Source organism: Malania oleifera, chromosome 3 (genome assembly GCF_029873635.1).
Source record: "Malania oleifera isolate guangnan ecotype guangnan chromosome 3, ASM2987363v1, whole genome shotgun sequence".
Taxonomy (NCBI): domain Eukaryota; kingdom Viridiplantae; phylum Streptophyta; class Magnoliopsida; order Santalales; family Ximeniaceae; genus Malania; species Malania oleifera.
Genome location: NC_080419.1, coordinates 3608227 through 3631122, shown reverse-complemented (window position 1 = coordinate 3631122; position 22896 = coordinate 3608227). Strand labels below are relative to the sequence as shown.

General features: G+C 38.4%; 1 protein-coding gene across 1 annotated transcript; it reads left to right on the top strand.

Moving 5' to 3' along the window:
* The first annotated feature begins 18995 nt into the window (after window positions 1–18995).
* On the top strand, window positions 18996–22198 carry LOC131150280 (uncharacterized). The gene is made up of 2 exons (XM_058100889.1): window positions 18996–19765; window positions 21636–22198. The coding sequence occupies exons 1-2, from the start codon at window positions 19370–19372 to the stop codon at window positions 21888–21890; spliced, it is 651 nt and encodes a 216-aa protein (XP_057956872.1). The 5' UTR covers window positions 18996–19369; the 3' UTR covers window positions 21891–22198.
* Window positions 22199–22896: the final 698 nt, after the last annotated feature.

Below are 22896 nucleotides of genomic sequence, written 5' to 3'. Positions count from 1 at the left end.
GCAACCATGTAAAGGTACAACAGCTGAAAACCGAATTAGCAGATTCTAGTGCATTTCTATGTGAACTAACTGATAACAGCTAAAAGGAACTGTGTTAGCAGATTCTAGCGCATTTCTATGTAGACTAACAAATGACGGCTAAAGAGCGGTTGTAGTACAAAGGAATGAAATGACAATGTTATGAAATGAAATGACAATGAATGACAATGCAATGAAATGATATGTGAAATGTGAATGATACAAATGGGAAAGAGTCACTTAAAGTGAAACACAAGGAAATGTTAAGTTATTAACATGAAAGAATGTGAATGATTGAATAATGATGGAAAGAATGATGTATTATGATATTAGAAGTATTTATGTATGTAGAACATGTTACGTTTGGGCGGGGTGCACTCTTCGCCTGAGGGCTTGCTGAGTAAGGCGAGTGCACTAGTAGCTTCAGATGTGGCAGTAGCTGTATAACGCACTAAGACAGAGAGAACCTACTTGTATGGGTGGGTAGAATTCCCTATCCTTAGGGCCTTTGCCGGTAAATTATTGTTGAATGCGTGAGTATGAGATCAATCTAATACTTGAGGGCTTACTGAGTAAGGTGAGTGCCCTGGTATGCTTAAATTGTGACCTTCGGGTAGCTAAATGTATCAGAGCAGAGGGGTGCTACTTGTATGGAAGGGTAATCACCTCTATCCTCGGGAAATCTCGTGGGATAAATCTTTTGCATGTGTTTGATTAGAATCAGAGAATGGTTTCAAAAATTGTGTTAATGATTTTTAAATATTAAATATTATGTTGTTATATACCTCATGTTAACCACATGCTGTGTTTAATATATGGTTTCTTCCCTTACTGAGATGTGTCTCATCCGAATATGAATTTATCTTTTTCAAGATTTCCTCGAGATCGAGCTTTAAGAGTTCGAGGTTTTTATAGCATTATTGGGGAATAGAAAAAGAAAATGGTATATTTCTATATTAATTTTGGGATGAAAATATTTATGTTTTATGTCCTTATATTTTAAGTCTGTGGAGAAAAAAAAGTTTGTGAACATACTCAAATATTTTGGAGATATATGTAATTATGGAAATACAGGTGTTGAAGGATATTATGATCTATGGATAGAATTAGGAAACTCTGGTATTATTTGTATGATTGAGGTTCATAGTTGTGTTTTCCGCTGCGTATGTATGGTTTAATTATGGAATATCAGAGATTTTATCAGGTATAATGCGCCGGACCCGGGTTTAAGGGTTCCAGGTGTTACACAAATAAAAACAACTGAGTAACCCAAAAAATAAAATAAAATAAGGAGGTCGTCTTCAACCTTGGAACAACAAAAGAATATGCAGAGTGTGCACCCCAACCGTTCGACAAAAAACACCCAATGAGAGCATAAATAAATAAAAAAATAAACAAAAGGAACAACAGATTGTTCAAAATGCTCCCACAATCAAGAACACCGAGATTTTATAAAATAAAAAAAACACATTCAACGTTTGACAATAACGTTGATGTGAGAAAGAAAAAAAAAACATCTATGTTTGGACCTTTTAAAGATCGATTCGCACTGATACCATTATAAAAATCAAAGCAAAACGAACCATAGGAAAAAGAAATATAGAATCAGAGGAAGAAGAAGAATATAAAAAAAATAACTCTATTCAATCATATTTTTACAACAACTTACAACCCCTATTTATACTTGTAATTGGGGAACGATGGAGTAAATATAAAATCAATCCTAAATAAATTTCCACGCTCCTTTCTATAATAAGAAGATTTGCTGACTTTTCTCAAAGGAAATATCGCGTAATTGGGGCATCATGTTTGCTCTTTGATTTGTGGTCTTCCTCAATACGGTTAGTATATAGGTTCGGTTCGGTTCGGTTCAATTTGATATTTTTGGATAATTTCGGGTATTTAAATTTCAGTTCGGGTATGGGAGATCTTTAAGTCGGTTAACTGAATTACCCAAATTACTAATTAATTAAAAATTAAATATAAATTAGTAATATTAATATATGATATATGTTAAATCTTAAATGTTTAATTTTAAAATATCCCTTTTATTAATTAAGCTGGAATTGGTAAACTCGAAACAAAATTTACAATCATATTTTGTTTTTATAATTAATTTAAAATTTATTTGGTCAAATTTGGTTAATCGAATTACCTGAAAAGTTGGTTCAGTCGGGTACTATTCGGTTATAATAACTAATTCGATCGGTTCGGTTAGAGATTAGTGTTAACCGAAAATTTCGATTAATTAATTTAATTTGGTTGAGCCGATCGTTTGCACATCCCTAGTTAATAATATTATGGAGGTAAAATTATTGAGAATAGGCATGTTAATTTGAAACAATTCATCTAAAAGATGCAAGTCAAATGGAGACAAGCAAATTAAATGGATACAAAGCATATTAAAATGTAAAATTAGTTAAGATAGATTAATCAAAGACAAACCAACTAAAACTATTGAGTTTAGTGAGTGAGAGCAATCAAATCTAATAGACACACTTGTAACGATCTGCCATTTAACTTGAAATTTTTTTTATTTTTATACTATAACATTTAAAATGCTCTGATACCATACTGGATTAAACTCAATCATCAACCTAAGCAGTAAGAAGTAGAAATCAAATAAACATAACCATACGTAGTTATATACAATACTAGAGTGCTAAAGTATTTTCCAAAATATACATATATGTTTGTTTTCCAAAATACCCTTAGCTGGTTAGGGCTATACAAAAATACTCTAAAAAATACTCACACTACTGTCAGGGCAATACCGAGGCCCCTCTATATGCGAGCCTAATCTGCTCGCCTACCTAGATCACCTGAAAAAAGTTAAAGTAATTGGGATGAGTCAATGCTCAGTAAGACTAAATATGTTATTACTAGTGTGTGGCAAATGAGTTACAATACTGTGAAAAACTATAACTATATAGTCAGGTAACATTGAATCTGTAAAGTACAATACCAGTAATATAAATCTTCATCTCTTACCTGTTGCTTAATATTTCTGTACTTTAGGTTTATACCCAAAATACTGCTAATATGTATGTATATATACATACATATATATATATATATATATATATATTTCTATTTCTGTAAACCTGTATAAACATAGTAATAATTGTAAATGCGACAAACCGAATAAAATGAAATTTGGATAATTAAGAGGGAGAGAAACAGAAACAGAAGGAGGCCGTAGACTTCATGCATTTGGGGGATAAAAATGATTTCAAGAGATTGCCTAAGTTTGTCGACGAGTGCAGAAGAAAATTCGTCAACGAATACAAGGCCTCGTAGACGAGAAAATACCGAGATGGGTTCTGAGGCAGCCTGAATTTCGTCGACGAATACAGGGTCTCGTCGACGAATTTAATAAAGGACTCATCGACGAGGTGACATGTCTCGTCGACGAATCTGACCATATATATATATATATATATATATATGTAAAAATCCGATTTTTATTCATTTCCAAGCTTCCTCTCCACTCTCTCTCTCTCCTCTTCGGCCCTCTCACTCTCTCTCTTCGATTTTGGCCCCGCCAGTCGCCGGATCGAAGATTTAAGGCTACCACGACGCTCCTGGCAAAGTTCTCTACGAGTTTGCCGGAGCGGATCGTTGGGAAAACGAAGTTGGAAATCATCCCTGGGTTGAGGTAAGACTTTTTAAGCCAAATTAGACTTTATGGTAGTTATAGAAATTGATGTACGCATGAAAATATTGATGTTTAATACTAGGAGTTTTGAGTTTCAGGATATTGATAAGGAAATCATACGGGGGTTAGCCTAGGATATTTTGGGGGCTTTCTCAGTAGCCAGGTAAGGGAATAAATTAAAGCAATTATTTTCCACGCAAGTTATTATTAATTATGAGCACATTTATTTTCAGAAAAATATATGCTATATTTATTTATCATATATGAAATGTATGTTTGGAAAATACTGCTATTATGATTAAAAAATATATGTGTGTATAAGATGTTAGAAATTATGATTTTAGAATATGAGGTATGACTTTAAACGGCACATGTGTGGCATGAACATTATTTTATATGAAGTGAATCATGATATGAATGATTTTACGAGTAAAGCAGATTTTCAGGTATTTTGAAAACACGAGTTATGCTATATTGAGTTTGATGAATATATGATAAATGAGTAATTTTCAGAATGTAATACCTGAAACGATTTTGGCATGAAGCCGTATTTTATGTTATCGGTACGAAGCCGTATTTATGTTATGGGCGCGAGGCCACGTATTTATGTTTTTGGCACGAGGCCGTACTTTTGAAATTATGAACGATGCTATATTACCATGTACTATATGTTATCAAAACCCTGATACTAGTTTAGTTCAGTTCAGGAGCTCAGTACTGTAACTATATGCAGATCAGATATCTACGTTCAGATTAGTGCTAACCATCCCACGAGAGGATGGGAGATGGATAGTTGATGTGGCTTTCAGTAAAGTGTGGACGTCCACCTGGCAGTCCGGACCAGGGTGTGGCGGGCCCATCGTACTTACAGACATATTTGACTCGGCAATGGTCGGCCAGCCATTGTCGGGTCTCGCCTTCAGGCTGCACAACCCGTCGTGGGGGTAATACATGACACCAGCTAGCTATTCATCCTAGGTATATTTTTAGTACTATTCAGCTATAACAGATGTTTTATGTATGATATGACTTATTAGAAGATATGAAAGCATGTGAATATTCAGTATGATATGGTGAACTTTTATGAAAATATGAGATGCACTGTATATGTATAAATGCTTTAAATGTTTATGTTGCCACACAGCTGTAATTAATTTATTTTCCCCTACTGAGAAGTGTCTCACCCCCAAACTTAATTAATTTTTCAGGAACCCCTGAGAGACCGGCGGGTCAAGGTCGCCGTTGAGCCAGTGAGATTACCCTGTGAGGAGGGTAAGATTTTGTAATAGGGTCAGAGTTATTTTGTGTGACCCTAGAGATATTTTGATGTATATGAGGATGTATAGAAGTACAATTTTATAATGTTATAGAAAGCTTTGGTATTATGCTTTATGGATGAATATTTGGATTTTATGTTTACTGCTGCGTAGATCTTGTAACGTCCCTCAATTTCTTAACATAAAATATCACATAATAAATAAAATGGTCAACCCGAACCCGTGGGTAGTGGGGACACCTGTCATACACAGCGGAAAACCTAGCAGCAGTAAACATAAAATCTCAAACATCCAATCATAAAACATAATACCAGAGCTTTCTATAACATTATGATACTGTACTACTATACATCCTCATATACATCAAAATATCTCTAGGGTCAAACACAAAATAATTCTAACCCTAGTACAAAATCTTACCCTCCTCACGGGGTAATCTCACTAATCTCAACGGCGGCCTTGACCCGCCGGTCTCTCAGGGACTCCTGAAAAATGTAATAATATTGGGGGTGAGACACTTCTCAGTAAGGGAAAATAAACTAAATACAGCTGTGTGGCAACATGAATATTTAATGCATTTATACGTATATAGTACATTTCATAACTCCATAAACATCATCATATCGTACTGGGTAAACATATATTTTCACATCTGTTAATAATTCATATCATACATAAAATCATTTGTTATAACTGTAGTACTGAAAATAAACACAGGATGAATAGCTAGCTAGTGTCATGTATTACCCCCCATGACGGGTTGTGCAGCCCGAAGGCGGGACCCGACAATGGCTGGCCGACCACTGCCGAATCAAATATGTCTGTAAGTACGATGAGCCCGCCACACCCTGGTCCGAACTGCCAGGTGGACGTCCACACTCTACTGAAAGCCACATCGACTATCCATCTCCCATCCCCTCGTGGGACGGTAGCACTAATAAGGCCTCGTGCCAAAATGAACCCATAGCTACGGTACCGAGCTCCTGGTCTGAACTAAACTAACATCCTGGTTATGAAAACATATAATACATGATCATACATAACATCATTACGGCCTCGTGCCGAAAACATAGATACGGCCTCGCGCCGAAATCATACATATGGCATCGCGCCAAAATCATAGTAAATATGGCCTCGTGCCAATAATATAAATACGGCCTCGTGCCAATAGCATAGATTCGGCCTCGTGCCGATAACATAAATACATGGCCTCGCGCCAATAACATAAATACGGCCTCGTGCCGATAACATAAATATATGGCCTCGCGCCAAAATTGTTTTAGGTATATATATACTGAAAATACATCATTTATCACAACATAACTCATATTTCCATAACTGCTTGGTTCGTAAAATCTTTCACATCATAATACATTTCACATAAAATAATATTCATGCCACACATATGCTATTAAAAGTCATTCTTCATATTCTAAAATCGTGAATTCCTTACATCTCATACATACATATACATTTTAATCATCACAACAGTATTTTCCCAATCGTACATTTCATTCGAAATACACAATATAACATATGTTTTTCTGAAAATAAATTTACTCATAATCAATAATAATTTGTATGGAAAATTACTGCTTTAGTTTATTCCCTTACCTGACTATTGAGAAATTCCTTAGGACCCAAAATTTCACGCTCTTGGCGCCCGAAATTTAATTCCTGCAATTTACATTTTTCCCTAGATTTATTAATCTATTTCTCCAAAATAATACTCATCTAGCCTTCCTTAGGCTCCATATACCTCAAATTAATATTTAAACTATTATTTAATATCCCTACTTAATTTTTCAAATTTTGCCTGCGGGTCCCAAAATTACACCCGCAAATTACACCCGAGCCCTAAATTTCAGAAATCCTATTTCAGTCGCAGATGCTTAATATTTTAGCATTTCTAAATTAATGCTAATTAATTAAAAATAAGCCCCTTAATAATCGCCGCACCCCAAATTTGGAGTTTTGGCCTGACACCCCCACGAGAATTCCGTCCCACTAGACTTGTAGAGAATCATCCCTAGATTCTCGTGGTGGTGTCCGTTCGTCAATTGGGCTTATATTTTGCAAGAAATTAAAGAAAAAGGGGGAAATGGCTTACCCCAGGGAATATGCCTACGCCGCTCCTACCATCGATCCGCTCCAGTAGAAATGACGGCAGCAGCGAATGGAGTCCAGTGGTATCTTCGGATTTTCGATCGGGCGAAAATCCGTCGCGAAATCGAGGAGAGAGGGAGAGAGAAAGTGAGGAGAGAGAGAGAGTGTTCAGAGGGAGCTGCGTTGCAGCAAAAAGAAAAGAAAAGAAAAGTAAAGAAGAAGAAGATGAAGAAGAAGAAGAAAAAGAAATCCTGAAGCTTCCAGCTTCAGGATGTAATAATGTTAATAATAATAATAATAATAATAATAATAAATATATATTTAATTAATATTAATAATAATATATTTTATTTAAAAAAATAAAAATAAATTTTAATTAATTTTTTTTCTTTTTCTTTTAAATCCGATTAATTAATTAGTTAATTAATTAAAAATTTAATTAATTAATTAAATTTTTTTTTTTTTGGAAATCAATTCACTAATTTTTTTATATCTCTATTTTTGGGGTTTTTACAGATCTCCGTTGTGTTTGACAGGTGTCCCCGTTACCCACGAGATCGGGTTGACCATTTATTCATTATATTACATTTTATGTAAAAGAAAATTAGGGTCGCTATAGTTTGGTATTAGAGCCTAGGTTGCTAGGTTCTGTAAACTCTAGAGTGCAACAGTAATAATACCAGAGTATAGGATAAGTGAATTTGAGGTCTGGTTTTGTAAGCTAAATACAGGACTTCCGTGGTGGTTTGTATGGTTTTCCTGGGGTGACAATTTCAGGAAAGTCATTATAAACTATCGTCGGGTCGAGTATCTAGGTTGCAAGATTGAGCCTTGAATAAAGATCAGGAATGACGAGTTAATTAGGAGAAAAATATTATATGAGTTGAGTGATAAGTATATAGAAGGAGGTTTTAAGTTAAGTTACTTGTTTTCAGGATGGACCTTCGTGGCAATACTTCCCACGCCAGTGGGAGTGAGGGTGCTGGACCCTTAGGCGCCGCGGGTAGTGATTTAGATGCCATTTTACGCAGCGTAGCATAGTAAGTGATGGCAGAGATTGCCAGAAGTTTGAGGGAACAGGGTGGTCCGTTGTAGGCCACGGTAGTACGATCAAGAAATTCCTAAAGATGAGTCATTCAGCTTTCTCAGGGGGAACGGATCCTGCAGTCGCTGAGAATTGGGTATAGGAGATGGAGAAGATATTTACAGTGCTGTAGTGTTTAGAGGAGTAGAGAGTGCTGTTTGCCACTTATAGACTGATTGAGGAGGCCGAGAGATGGTGGACAATAGTGAGATTGTTAGAGCAATAGAGAACTGTTCCTGTGGAGATGACATGGGAGCGGTTTAAAGAGATATTCTTCGATAGATATTTTCCAGCTTCTTCCAGGGAGGCTAAGATTGTAAAGTTCTTAAATCTGAAGCAGGGACAGCTATCAGTATAGCAGTACGCTGCAAAGTTCATTGAGCTATCTTGTTTCGCCCGGTACATCATTTTGGATGAGACGAAGAAAGTACGACAGTTTGAGAGAGGTTTGAGAAGGGAGATATACAAACAGGTATCGATTCTGAAGTTCCAGGATTTTGTAAAGCTAGTGGATAGAGCCACTATAGCAGAGATTGGAGAGCGATTGGAGGCTGAGGAGCAGAGGCAGAAGAAGAGGTCTACACCTTCTGGTTCCCAACAGGGAGTCGGCCGTGCCACATGGAAGAGAGGTGGCTATTATAGGGACCGAAGACAGGAGACCGGGAATCACTGTTTCCAAGGTGTGTAGCCATCTCTAGCTTGTCCATCTTGTGGGAAGAGGCACTTAAGAGAGTGTCGTGCCGGGCAAAGAGTCTGCTACAGGTGCAGGAAGTCAGGACATATGATGAGGGAGTGTCCGACATGGACTGGTATTGTTCCTGCTCTTAGACCTGCACGAGGAGGTGACCAGGCAACACGAGGAGGCCAGCAGAGGAATACGGCCCCAGCCAGAGTTTTTGCTTTGACGCCGGGCGATGCTGAGGTAGCCAACGACGCGGTGATAGGTACCGTTAGTATGTTTTCATTTAAAGTTACTGTACTTTTTAATTCTGGTGCCACACATTCGTTTGTGTCCTTGGAGTGTGTTAAATTATGTGGGGTTGAGATACAATCATTAGATGTCGAGTTATTAGTGGCTACACCGACTGGGTCAGCGGTGAGATGTAGTAGGGTACTTTGTGGTTGTCTAGTTGATGTCTAGGGGAAGATTTTATCTACTGATTTGGTGGTATTAAATATGCATGGGATTGACATTATTTTCGGCATGGATTGGCTAGCGGCTAATTCTGCTATTATAGGCTGCCGTGCCAGGGAAGTGATATTTAGACCTCCAGGGAAACTAGAATTTAGATTTACAGGGTCATGGGTGCAATCCTTACCTCAGATGGTCTCAACAGTTCAGGCGAGGAGACTACTCCAGAGTGGCTGTCTGGGATTTGTGGCTTTTGTGAAAGAAATGTTAGAAAATGAACTAAAGTTTATCAATACGCTTATGGTGAAAGAATTTACAGACGTATTTCCAGATGAATTACCGGGTTTGCCGCCTGATCGTGAAGTAGATTTTCCTATTGATCTACTTCTAGGTACAGTGCCTATTTCTAAAGCACCATACCGAATGGCGCCGGCAGAGTTGGCCGAACTGAAAGATCAGTTGCAGGATTTGCTAGATAAAGGCTTCATACGACCCAGTGTATCTTCGTGGGGAGCTCCAGTTTTATTTGTGAAGAAGAAAGACGGGACCATGAGGATGTGTATAGACTACAGAGAGATTAATAAAGTGACTATCAAGAATAAATATCCTTTACCCCGTATAGATGTTTTGTTTGACCAGCTCCAGGGTACACGGGTGTATTCGAAAATTGACCTCAGATCCGGCTACCATCAGGTGAAAGTGAAAGCAGAAGACGTCTCGAAGACGACTTTCAGGACTAGGTATAGGCATTATGAGTTTCTTGTTATGCCATTTGATCTAACGAATGCTCCTGCGGTATTTATGGACTTGATGAATAGAGTCTTCCACCAATACCTAGACCAGTTCGTAGTTGTTTTTATTGATGATGTACTGGTCTATTCCAGGTGCTTTGAAGAGCACAAAATACATTTGAGGTGGGTTTTATAGATGCTCAGGGAGAAGAAGTTGTACACCAAGTTCAGTAAATGTGAATTTTGGCTTGAGAAGGTCATGTTCTTGGGGCCTGTTATATCTGGAGACGGTATTTCTGTGGATCGTAGCAAGATTGAGGCAGTAGTGAATTGGGCTAGATCGAGAAATGTCCAGGAGATCAGGAGTTTCTTGGGGCTAGCTGGATATTATCGTCGTTTCGTTGAGGGGTTCTCAGCTTTATCAGGACCTCTGACATGACTGACTAAGAAGAATGCCAGATTTGAATGGGACGATAGCTGTGAGCAGAGTTTTCAGGAGTTGAAGTAGAGGTTAGTCACAGCACTAGTACTGATCATCCCATCTAGGGGTGAGGGGTACACTATTTACAGTGATGCGTCCTTGAAGGGACTTGGCTGTGTATTGATGCAACATGGTAGGGTAGTGGCGTATGTGTCCAGGCAATTGAAAGAATATGAAAAGAACTACCCTACCCACGATCTTGAGTTGGCTGCAGTAGTACACGCACTGAAAATTTGGAGGCATTACCTATACGACGAGCAGTGCGAGATTTTCTCTGACCATAAGAGTTTGAAGTATTTCTTCACCTAGAAGGAATTGAATATTAGACAGAGAAGGTGGTTAGAGTTGATTAAAGATTTTGATTGCACTATCAGTTACCACCCATGGAAAGCAAACGTGGTAGCAAATGCACTGAGCAGGAAGTCTGGAGTATCAGCGTTGGCAGCTATGGAGATCTAGCGTCTGATCATGATGGATCTAGAGAGACTCGGCATTAAATTAATGGAGAGTAATACTCCAGTATGTATTTCCAGCCTAGTGGTACAGCCTACTCTGCAGGAGAGAATTAAAGCTGCCTAGAAAGAAGATCCAGAATTGCTAGAGGTGATGGACAGAGTGCAAAGTGGTAAGGGGGAGGAATTCAGTATCGCAGATGATGGAGCTTTGCGGTTCCGTTCTAGATTATGTGTTCCTGCTGATACCAAGATCAGGAAGACCATTCTAGAGGAGGCTTATAGATCTTTGTATACGGTTCATCGCGGGAGTACGAAGATATACAGAGATCTGTGAGAGTCGTACTGGTGGAGTGGTATGAAGAGAGAGATCACCGAGTATGTAACCTAGTATTTGACGTGCCAGCAGGTGAAAGCTGAGCACCAGAGGCCGGCAGGGCAGTTGTAGCCGTTATTTATCCCGGAGTGGAAGTGGGATCACATATCGATGGACTTCGTGTCAGGACTGCCGACAGCGTTACATGGCCAGAATGCCATCTGAGTGATTGTTGATCGGTTGACGAAGACCGCCCACTTTATTTCTATCAAGATCAGCTACTCCCTCAGCCGTTTAGCAGAGATTTACATTTAGGAAGTAGTTCGTTCTTATGGGGTGCCTGTATCTATTGTGTCATATCGAAACCCGCGATTCACATCATGATTTGGAGGAGCTTGCAAGAGGCTCTGGGGTCTCAGTTATCATTTAGTACAGCATTCCATCCTCAGTCAGACGGTCAAACTGAGAGGACGATTCAGACACTAGAAGATATGCTCCGTGCATGTGTTATAGATTTTGGGGGTAGTTGGACTCAGTTCATGCCATTAGTAGAGTTTGCGTATAATAACAGTTACCAGTCCAGTATTGGCATGACACCGTTTGAGGCACTATATGGTAGGAGATGTCGATCTCCTTTGTATTGGGATGAGATAGGCAAGCGGCGTGTTGTGGGTCCAGAGTTGGTACAACAGGCATACGATAAGGTTCAACTTATCAGGGATAGGATCAGTCCAGCTCAGAGCCGACAGAAGAGTTATGCTGACAATCGCCGCAGGAATTTAGAGTTTGACGTGGGTGATCATGTATTTTTGAAGATAACTCTGTTAAAAGGAGTTATGAGGTTTGGTAGGAAGGGTAAACTTAGCCCTAGGTTCATCGGTCCGTTTGAGATTTTAGAAAAAGTGGGACCGGTGGCCTACAGGTTAGCTTTACCACCTTCATTATCCAGAATTCACAACGTATTCCACGTATCGATGTTGAGGAAATACGTCTCAGATCCTTCTCATATCATCAGTTATGACGAGTTGGAGCTTAGTGATTCACTGGGGTATAAGGAGGTACCAGTACAAATTCTGGATAGGAAAGTACAGGAGTTACGTAATAAGAAGATTCCTCAGGTAAAGGTTTTGTTGAGGAATCATGCGATAGAAGAGGCTTCATGGGAATCCGAGGAGTAGATGAAACAAAAGTATCCGCATCTATTCCCAGAAGTTTGATTCGGTAAAATGTAAATAGTTAAGTTATATTTCTTATTGCAGGTATATGTAATGGTTTAATTAGTATAACATTTTAGTTTTGGGAGAGTTTTCTTTGGTATATGTGATCTCCCAAGACTTGAGTTGTAACCACGATATTTCTCCGCCACAAGTGAGGGTAAGTAATAAAATAAGTAGACCATTTTGCCTCATAAGGGATGATGAATTACATGAATAGTAAATTTTGAGGATGAAATTTTATAAGGAGGGGAGAATGTGACAACCCAAATAAAATGAAATTTGGATAATTAAGAGGGAGAGAAACAGAAACAGAAGGAGGCCGTAGACTTCATGTATTTGGGGGATAAAAACGATTTCAAGAGATTGCCTAAGTTCGTCGACGAATACAGGAGTTCGTTGACGAGTGCAGAAGAAAATTCGACGACGAATACAGGGCCTCGTCGACGAGAAAATACCGAGAGGGGTTCTGAGGCAGCCTGAATTTCGTCGACGAATACAGGGTCTCGTTGACAAATTTAATGAAGGACTCGTCGACGAGGTGACGTGTCTCCTCGACGAATATGACCCTATATATATATATATATATATATATGTAAAAATCCGATTTTTATTTATTTCCAAGCTTCCTCTCCACTCTCTCTCTCTCTCCTCTTCGGCCCTCTCACTCTCTCTCTTCGATTTTGGCCCCGCCAGTCGCCAGATCGAAGATTTAAGGCTACCACGACGCTCCTGGCAAAGTTCTCTACGAGTTTGCCGGAGCGGATCGTTGGGAAAACGAAGTTGGAAATCATCCCTGGGTTGAGGTAAGACTTTTTAAACCAAATTAGACTTTATGGTAGTTATAGAAATTGATGTACGCATGAAAATACTGATGTTTAATACTGGGAGTTTTAAGTTTCAGGGTATTGATAAGGAAATCATACAGGGGTTAGCTTAGGATATTTTGGGGGCTTTCTCAGTAGTCAAGTAAGGGAATAAATTAAAGCAATTATTTTCCACGCAAGTTATTATTAATTATGAGCACATTTATTTTCAGAAAAACATATGCTATATTTATTTATCATATATGAAATGTATGTTTGGAAAATACTGCTATTATGATTAAAAAATATATGTGTGTATAAGATGTTAGAAATTATGATTTTAGAATATGAGGTATGACTTTAAACGGCACATGTGTGGCATGAACATTATTTTATGTGAAGTGAATCATGATATGAATGATTTTACGAGTAAAGCAGATTTTCAGGTATTTTGAAAAGACGAGTTATGTTATATTGAGTTTGATGAATATATGATAAATGAGTTATTTTCAGAATGTAATACCTGAAACAATTTCGGCACGAAGCCGTATTTTATGTTATCGGCACGAGGCCGTATTTATGTTATGGGCGCGAGGCCACGTATTTATGTTTTTGGCACGAGGCCATACTTATGAAATTATGAACGATGCTATATTACCATGTACTATATGTTATCAAAACCCCGATATTAGTTTAGTTCAATTCAGGAGCTCGCTATCGTAACTATATGCAGATCAGATATCTACGTTCAGATTAGTGCTAACCATCCCACGAGAGGATGGGAGATGGATAGTCGATGTGGCTTTCAGTAGAGTGTGGACGTCCACCTGGCAGTCTGGACCAGGGTGTGGCGGGCCCATCGTACTTACAGACATATTTGACTTGGCAGTGGTCGGCCAGCCATTGTCAGGTCCCGCATTCGGGCTGCACAACCCGTCATGGGGGGTAATATATGACACCAGCTAGCTATTCATCCTGGGTATATTTTTAGTACTATTCAGCTATAACAAATGTTTTATGTATGATATGACTTATTAGAAGATATGAAAGCAAGTGAATATTCAGTATGATATGGTGAACTTTTATGAAAATATGAGATGCACTGTATATGTATAAATGCTTTAAATGTTCATGTTACCACATAACTGTATTTAGTTTATTTTCCCTTAGTGAGAAGTGTCTCACCCCCAAACTTAATTAATTTTTCAAGAACCCCTGAGAGACCGGCGGGTCAAGGCCGCCATTGAGCTAGTGAGATTACCTTATGAGGAGGGTAAGATTTTGTAATAGGGTGAGAATTATTTTGTGTGTGACCCTAGAGATATTTTGATGTATATGAGGATGTATAGAAGTACAATTTTATAATGTTATAGAAAGCTCTGGTATTATGCTTTATGGATGAATGTTTGGATTTTATGTTTACTGCTGCGTAGATCTCCGCTGTGTTTGACAGGTGTCCCTGTTACCCACGGGTTCGGGTTGACCATTTATTCATTATATTACATTTTATGTTAAAGAAAATTAGGGTCGCTACAGTAAACTTCCCTGTGGATAACTGTGTGTCGTGATTTAACCCCTTATGACAGGGTTGTGCGGCCCGTAAGCAGGATTTACCCTGACTGCCCAACCAAGAATAAATCACTATACTCCATAGTCTGATAGGCCCTCCTCAACCCATATATGATGGGGAGTCTGTCCACTTGTGGGCTCTATGCGATCAACCTTTATACCACATATTATCTGAATAAGTGGTTGCACTCTATTAACTGTATGTAACTACGGTACCGTGCTCTGTAACTGTATGGTCCAATAGGGTCTGATACTATATAATACATCTCTATATACAACTATCTGTTTTACTATGATTCTGTAATAACTGTATAAACCATAACGCTGTAGAAAACTGTATCTATATCAACTGTGTTTCTGTAATTAACTGTAAATCTGTATGTCATGGTACTGTATAATCATTGTATTTCTGTAATTGCTGTAAAATACATTCACTGTTTGTATATTCTATAAAACACATCTCTGAAAAATACTATAAAACATGTTTATATACTATATCTATATTATCAAGCCACACGGTAATTTTAAAACATATTAATCATACTTGATAAACTATATAAATCTCTGCTGTGAATAATACTGTGGTAGAAATATACAATTTTATACTGAAATCATACTCGAATAACCTAGCATAGAATATTTCCCTTACCCGTTTCCTGCTAAAATCCCCTACTATAACGGGTCCAACACCTGCAAAGTTCTCCACTCAATACCCTGAGAACCATAAATTTCAAAATAAAACATTACTATTTCTACATCTATTACATTTCTTACAACTGCTGGAAATTCAAATTTCGAATAAAAGACCTTACCCTCGATTTGGGATGAATCCCAACTTCGTTCCACCGACGATCCGCTTCGACAGACTTGAAGAGAACTCCGCCAGGAACGTCGTGGTGGCCTCAGATTGTCGATCCAGTGACTGACGGAGCCAAAATCGAAGAGAGTAGAAGGAGAAAGTGTAGGGGTAGAGAGAGAGAGACTGCGGCGAATTTCTGTGATTAAAATCAGTTTAGGGTTATTTATACTGCGTGATTCGTCGACGAGCCATGTCACCTCGTCGACGAGTCACGTCATCTCATTGACGAGTCCTTAAGTAATTTCGTCGACGAACCTTACCCTTCATCGACGAAATTCAGTGTAGCCCAAATTCTTCTCTCGATATTTTCTCGTCGACGAAACCCCTGTGTTCGTCGACGAGGTCTGGGGAAATATCTTGGAATCGTTATTACCTCCAAAGTGCGATGTGCCTCCTTCGGTTCCTGTTTCTATTTTCCTCTCTCTTTATTATTAAAATACTATTATTCTTCGAGTCACTACACGCTAGTATTTACTATTAAGAAAAATATCATTACACTTTTGGTACGCGGGAGTGAAATGAAATCGAATATATCACTTACTTTTGTCATGCTATAATTAAAATTAAATTTTTAATTATTTTATATTCTATTCCACAAATGAAACATTGTCACGCCCCGAACCCCGAAATGGGACCCAGGGGTGAAAAAGTAACCTAACATGTCCCTGTATCATACAAATCATCACAGATACAGTACAAAGGATGAGGGTTCGACCCCGTGGGGTTCCCAGGCACCCTAAACACATCCAATCATAATCATACATGCAGGGGGAAAAAGTCATTCTATATCAACATATGCAGTACCATACTAGAGTTTATACAATAGCAGAACATGGCTCTAACAAAACATACAAACTGGGTGCCCAAATACAACTCAAAATGGCAACCCAACAAAACTATAGTCTTAGCACTTACCCAAGCGCTAACGCAGTACACCGGCCACTACGCTCCCTACACCAGGATGCTAGTTCCGGTTACCCAAAGGACTTGTAAAAATGTACGTACAGTAGGTGTGAGACACCTCTCAGTAAGGAAGAACACAGGTTATATCGGTGTGTGACATTTGAGTGTTATCATGATACAACATACTCGCAGTTAAATGCATTCCAATACTAATTTATACAGTGCATACACGCACACATACGACGGCCATTTATACGCAGCTTTGTCACAATACATACACATGATCAGTAATCCTCAGTGTTGTCACACTCTTCGGCCCGAAGCCGGCCCGCGACATATGGCGTTAGTCAGTAGCCAACCCGCGAACACGGCGCCACCGGCACATAGCTAGTCCCCGACTCCCATGACATCGTACCGGCGCTAAACTGGTGGATCCACAAGCCTTCGCCCTGATCTACCGAAATAGGCTCACGCCCTCGGATATAGAGCCGGATACTCTTGCCTACATGGCAGGCGATAACAGGCCCTCGGATATAGAGCCGGACACTCTCAGTGCCTGGAACAATTTCGGATGCGCGTTCCTACTAGCATTTCAACACATCACACACACATGCGTGCTCATATAACCAAACAAACCACACTTATTTGGTAATTTAAATCATGATTTTTCAAACAAATACAGTTTAAACAAGTCAAAGTAAGGTCATCCCAATATCACAGTATAAATCACATATACTCGGTTTTCAACAAAACCCGGGATTCAGCCCGTCGCCCCTTTTTTGCCAAAATTGTAATAATGAAAAACCCATAGTTTTCCCCGTTAGATCCTCCCAAATGAGTAGCCAAAACACACACAGGACTGTGGACCACAGTTCCACCGAGTCCGATTTAAAAAATAACCAATATAAACATAGTTCCGCTTACCTTAACCCAGTAAGCAAATCCCAAACTCCAAGGTCCCTAAACAGCGAACCAAGTTCTAAAACCTACAAATCACAGTACAAAATATGTTCACAAGACAGTTACCTACAAATCTACCGGATCAGAATTGAAAACCGAGCTTTACCTCGATTTTACACCAAAACCCGAAAATCTCCGAAACGAGATTCCGATCCGTATAAGTTGTAGAGAATCCTTCCATGATCCTCGTGGTAGCTTCTGTTTCCCGATTCCATCAATGATCGGCGAAGAATTCTAAAGAGGAGTAGGGAGAGGTTTAGAGAGAAAGAGAGAAATATTTGAGATTTCTTAATGAGAAAGCAAAGGAAATTTCCCTTTATAGCCATTTGACCTGGAATTTCCAATTTTGCCCATCTCTTAATATTTAAACCCATTTTTCATATTTTGGGTTCTTACAAACATGATTCTAATTATATCCATTTGCAATGTTTTTGTAATATACATTTGAGTGTATTCGAGACGAGTCGCGTCAAGTTAACATAGTAAAATATTGAACTCGACTTGAGTCGAAAATGTTAACCTCAAAACTCGACTTAACTGTAAGGTTCATAAAAAACTCAAGTTCGACTCAATTAATCTCGGCTCAATTATAAATTAATATTAAGTACATATATATATATATATATAATGTACATAATGTAGTTAAATTATAAATATATTTATAAAATATATTGTAAGACATATATAATGTAAAAATAATAAAATTTATGATCTTGATTAAACTTGAAACTTGTCTCGAATACTATCACTGAGTTCAAACTCAATTCGTACAATACATGAGTAGTTCAAACTCGACTCAAAATTCAAACTCGTTTAGAATTAAGTCGACACGAATAGAGTCAAGTTAGGGGACGAGTCAAGTTCAAGTAACTCGCAAAATTCAAACTCGAGTAGAATTGAGTCGATTCGAGTAGAGTTGAGTTAGGAGACGAGTCGAGTCTGAGTTGCTCACGACTAAATTTGACTTATTTACATTCTTAGTCATATAACAATGTTATATAAATGCTAGCCAATTATAGTCATTTTAGTTAAATAAGTAATTATCCAAATATATATATATATATATATATTATACAGTTGACCCCTATTTTTCCTAATAGATTCATACCTATTCAAATATAACAATTTAGGTAATAAATTTACTTTCGTTAGTCCTATTATAATTTATGCATTAAGAATATTTGTTACAATACTCCTTTTTTAAACTAATTATTTTTTCACAAGTTTTCAGTTTACTATTTCCATAAAGTTTTCCTAGTTTGGATTTATAACTGGCAAATTGGCATCATCGTATTTTCTTGTATATATTTATTACTTTTCAGAAACTATTATTATTATTATTATCATTATTTTATAATATTATTTATTCTGGTCCAGAATGTACGGGAAGCACGTTTTTAGCTGAACCGTGGCGAGCCGGTTGCCGGTCGGTTCGGTAGAATATTCCTAGAAAAATACCTCCAAAAAAAAAAAAAGGAAAACCCTAATCCTTACGAAAGCCCGTCGTGCACGTGAGGAGCATGCTTGCGAATAAAGAGCTGTCACAAATACCAGTAAGCAGAAAAACAACCGGTTTCTAACTACAGCCGTCGGATTCGATGACACGTCATCGATCTGCGTGGGTTTGTGCTTTCGACGGTTGAGATCACGGTTGCAGGGATACTGGTAGAACGAAGCAACTCCTCACTTCTCTCTCCTCCCTCTCTCTCCTCCCCTGCTTTTCTAATTTCCGATTTTGATTTTTTTTTTCCGGTTTTATCATCCAAGAAAAAATTCTCAAAAGTTTCCGGCGAAGATCCGACGATGAAGATGATGGAAGAGGAAGTAGATCACGAAGCGGAGAAGGAAATTCGGGTTTTGAAAGGCAAAACAAGACACGAACTTGAAGGAGACGGAGATGGTGATAAGTTGAACGCGCTGATCAACGGTGAGGAGGAAGATGAGGAAGTGGAAGATGGAGAGGATGACGACGATGACGACGAGGAGGAGGAAGATGAGGACGACGACGACGACGGTGATGTGCAGGAGTTTACGCCGTCGTCTAGCGCACCTCAAATCCACTCAGTTGACGACGACGAGGACGACGAAGATGAAGAAGATGAGGATGACGAAGACGACGGAGATGGCGACGATGATGACGATGACGACGACGATAGCGAGGGAAACGAGGATGAGTATGAAGTGGAAGCTCAAGATAAGGTAATCATGTCGAATCTAGCGCCGTTTTTTATTTTTAATGCGTTATTTTTTAAAAAATTAGATATTCTGCACTGAGAATTTTCAGATCTGGTGTTTTCAGCATGTTTTCTGTTTAATTCTGGTGTATTATTTAAAAATTTTTGATATTCTGTTTTGACCTTCTTCAGATCTAGTGTTTTGGCGGAAAAAGGGTTCATCTGCTAGTTTCTAGCATGTTATCTGTGCAGACTTATATCCTCAATCGTTTTTTTTTTTTTTTTATTGGATTTTTCCTGGAGATTTGGTACCATCGACCGACTGATTGACCTTTTTAATTATTTACAGAAACATAGATTTTCTTGTAATTTACGTTTTTCTCTTCCTTCTTTGTCAGAAGCAAATATGTCTCAGAAGATCGGATCTGTTTATGGTTCTAAAATTTTGTTTTCCCTAATTGCTGAATTTTCAAATAAAAAGATATTTTGGCAGCCTGCAAACTTTGTAGTCTATATATAGCTTTTCAGCCATTATTGGAAAAAATTTCTTGTTTTTGTAGCTCTTATCTACTTTTCTGATCTGTAAATACTACCCTGTCATCTCCGTTTTCTTCTTTACTATGTTGAGAAACCTTATTATTATTATTATGTTTGACTCACCTCTTTGTTTTGTTTCACCGTCCAGTGTTTTTCAATTTTTTGTTAAAATTGTTCAACGGGCATAAGTAATATTTGTTTATTAGGCTTATTCTTTTTTCATTTACTTGTAAGCAAAATTACCATTTTTTAGCTGTAGGATTTTGCCTAAGCAGGCTTGTTCTTGTATGCATGAGATCTAGATCTAGACCCTCCAAGAAGACTGAGAATTTGTACTTATTTCCAACTTTTGATGCTAAAGATATATTTTCCTGGTTTGATTGGCAGGTAGTTTATCTTATGAAAATCTGCATTTGTGTTCAATGTTTTCACGGTCGAGATTGGTCTCGGTTAGATTGGCATCCCATATATGCATAGACATTCTGTCATATTTCATAATGTGTTCATATCTGAATTTGGCAAGTATTCTTCTGATTTGTGTTATGGCATGTGGAAGCCAATTAACGGATGCAGACTAACTTTAATTTCTCTACTACATAATTATTCAAGACCACCCATCTTCGGTGGTTTTGAAAGTTAAAAACTGCAAAATATCTGCTGGACCTTGGATTGCTGTGATTCTCTGATCAAATCAGGATTTTTGGTTCACAAATTTGGGCATATTCTTAAGGGGGTTTTTGCCACCATATATGAAAATTATCGAAATAGGATGGATGGATGGAGGTGATACCATTTTATCTTCTATACTTTAATGTTATAGCATGTGTATATCCTTGCATGCTATATTTCTCGATGCACTCAATGGCTTTAGGATGGTAATACTTTTAATAGTTATTTGTGCAATAATAGTGGTGTTCTTCAGTGAAAGCCATTTGATACAGCTTTGTCTACTCTGGATCCTTGTTTTTGTGAAGCCATTAGCCACCACCCAACGTCTGTTGTTGTGTGCAAGGATGTCGCCTTAATGGATTCTTCCCTTAACATGCCAATTGGTTGCTGAGAAATTAAGTGCAATGGAAGAAATTAATATTTGAATGTTAAATGTTTCTTCTTGAAAGGAAGATCATTCTCCAGTCTCCGGTCATTCTAGGCTAGTGCAATTTTTGCTTTTTGGAGGTGACCATCATTTTTCAGAAGGATTCTGAAAAGGGTGGATTCTTGGTGTGGGGATGCATGCACATAGGAATTTTGCCATTCCTGATACTCTGTTGGTTAATTTTGCATCTCTTCTTTGCTAACTTCACCTTTCTGAGTTTGAGATGTGTCTGACATTTTTATCAATATAAACAATTATATAGGCAACCATGGCAGCCAAAAACCCTAGCTTGTCACAAGTTCTTGCTGAAGATGAGGAAGATGCCAGTGATTTTGAGCCAGAAGAGAATGGCGAGGGGGAAGACTTTGATGAAGAAGATGAGTATGAAGATGACGATGATGATGCTGATGGGAAGGTTGAGGTTTCTGCAAAGAGGAAGAGGTCGGACAAAGATGGTTCTGATGATGACGACGACGATGATAGTGGGGAGGATGATGAGAGACCGGCCAAACGATAGGGTTGGTCGGTGCCCTTCTCCTATCAATCGATGCGTAGTAGGTCAATCTCTCCCTCTGTTAAAACAAGTCCTCCCTTAACATGTAGAAAAGAAGGATTGGGATGCTTCATGGGTTCTGTTGCTTTTTTTTTATCCTGTATTATCATGGTGCCAGTATTGTTAGGGTTTATTTTATATGTCTCAGCTTGAAGAATGCATAATGGTCATGTGTTGCTGGTAAACTGTTGAAGCAAGCAGGGTGTTTTAGGTTTTGTTTACTTTTGTACAAGGTATGAACTTCAGATAAGTTTACTTGGTACTTTCTTCAAGAGTATTTCCATCTTTTAGGTTAATTTCTGTCTTAATTAATTAACCACCCATAAGTTTCTGGATTTGGGTTTTAAGAGTATTTTCATATTTTAGTTTGACGCGTTGGAGGCCCCTCCATTTGTTCATCTCTGTTTTGCGTATATTGGTGAGAGGCCTAAAATGATGATTGGGGGCAATGTGATGTGAAGTGTGCTGTGTGATATGCGGGCTGGGCTTAATTGCCAGTGTGGTATGGGCGGGCCGAATCTCAGTGTGTGGTTATGGGCGGCCACGGTCAGGACGCGGCCCAATTTTGCGGTTGCCTTGCCCAAATGTGTCCAAACTCCCCGTGTGTGCCTGGGTGATGGGATGGTAAAAAGTTAAAAAACAGAAAGTTAAAAAAAGCACTGTAAAACGAAAGCCGCAGTCAAATTTAATTGCTGCACACTCGGCGGTACTTTCGGTGAATGTGGTGCGTTTGACGAAGTCGGTAATTGCGGATTAAATAATTAAAAAAAAGGTTGAAGATCTGAAATTGAAATGAGAGCATATAAACGAGTTATTATAGCTACGTGTGGGGCCTATGCGCTGTCGCGACCCCATTGTCATTTATCCAGGCGACTTTGGCATCAGTGCGATAGGCATTTTGGTCATTTCTAGAAATTTAATCAGGCGCGTCAGGTACTCTGTAGGCCGCACGGCAGTGTGATGTGGAATC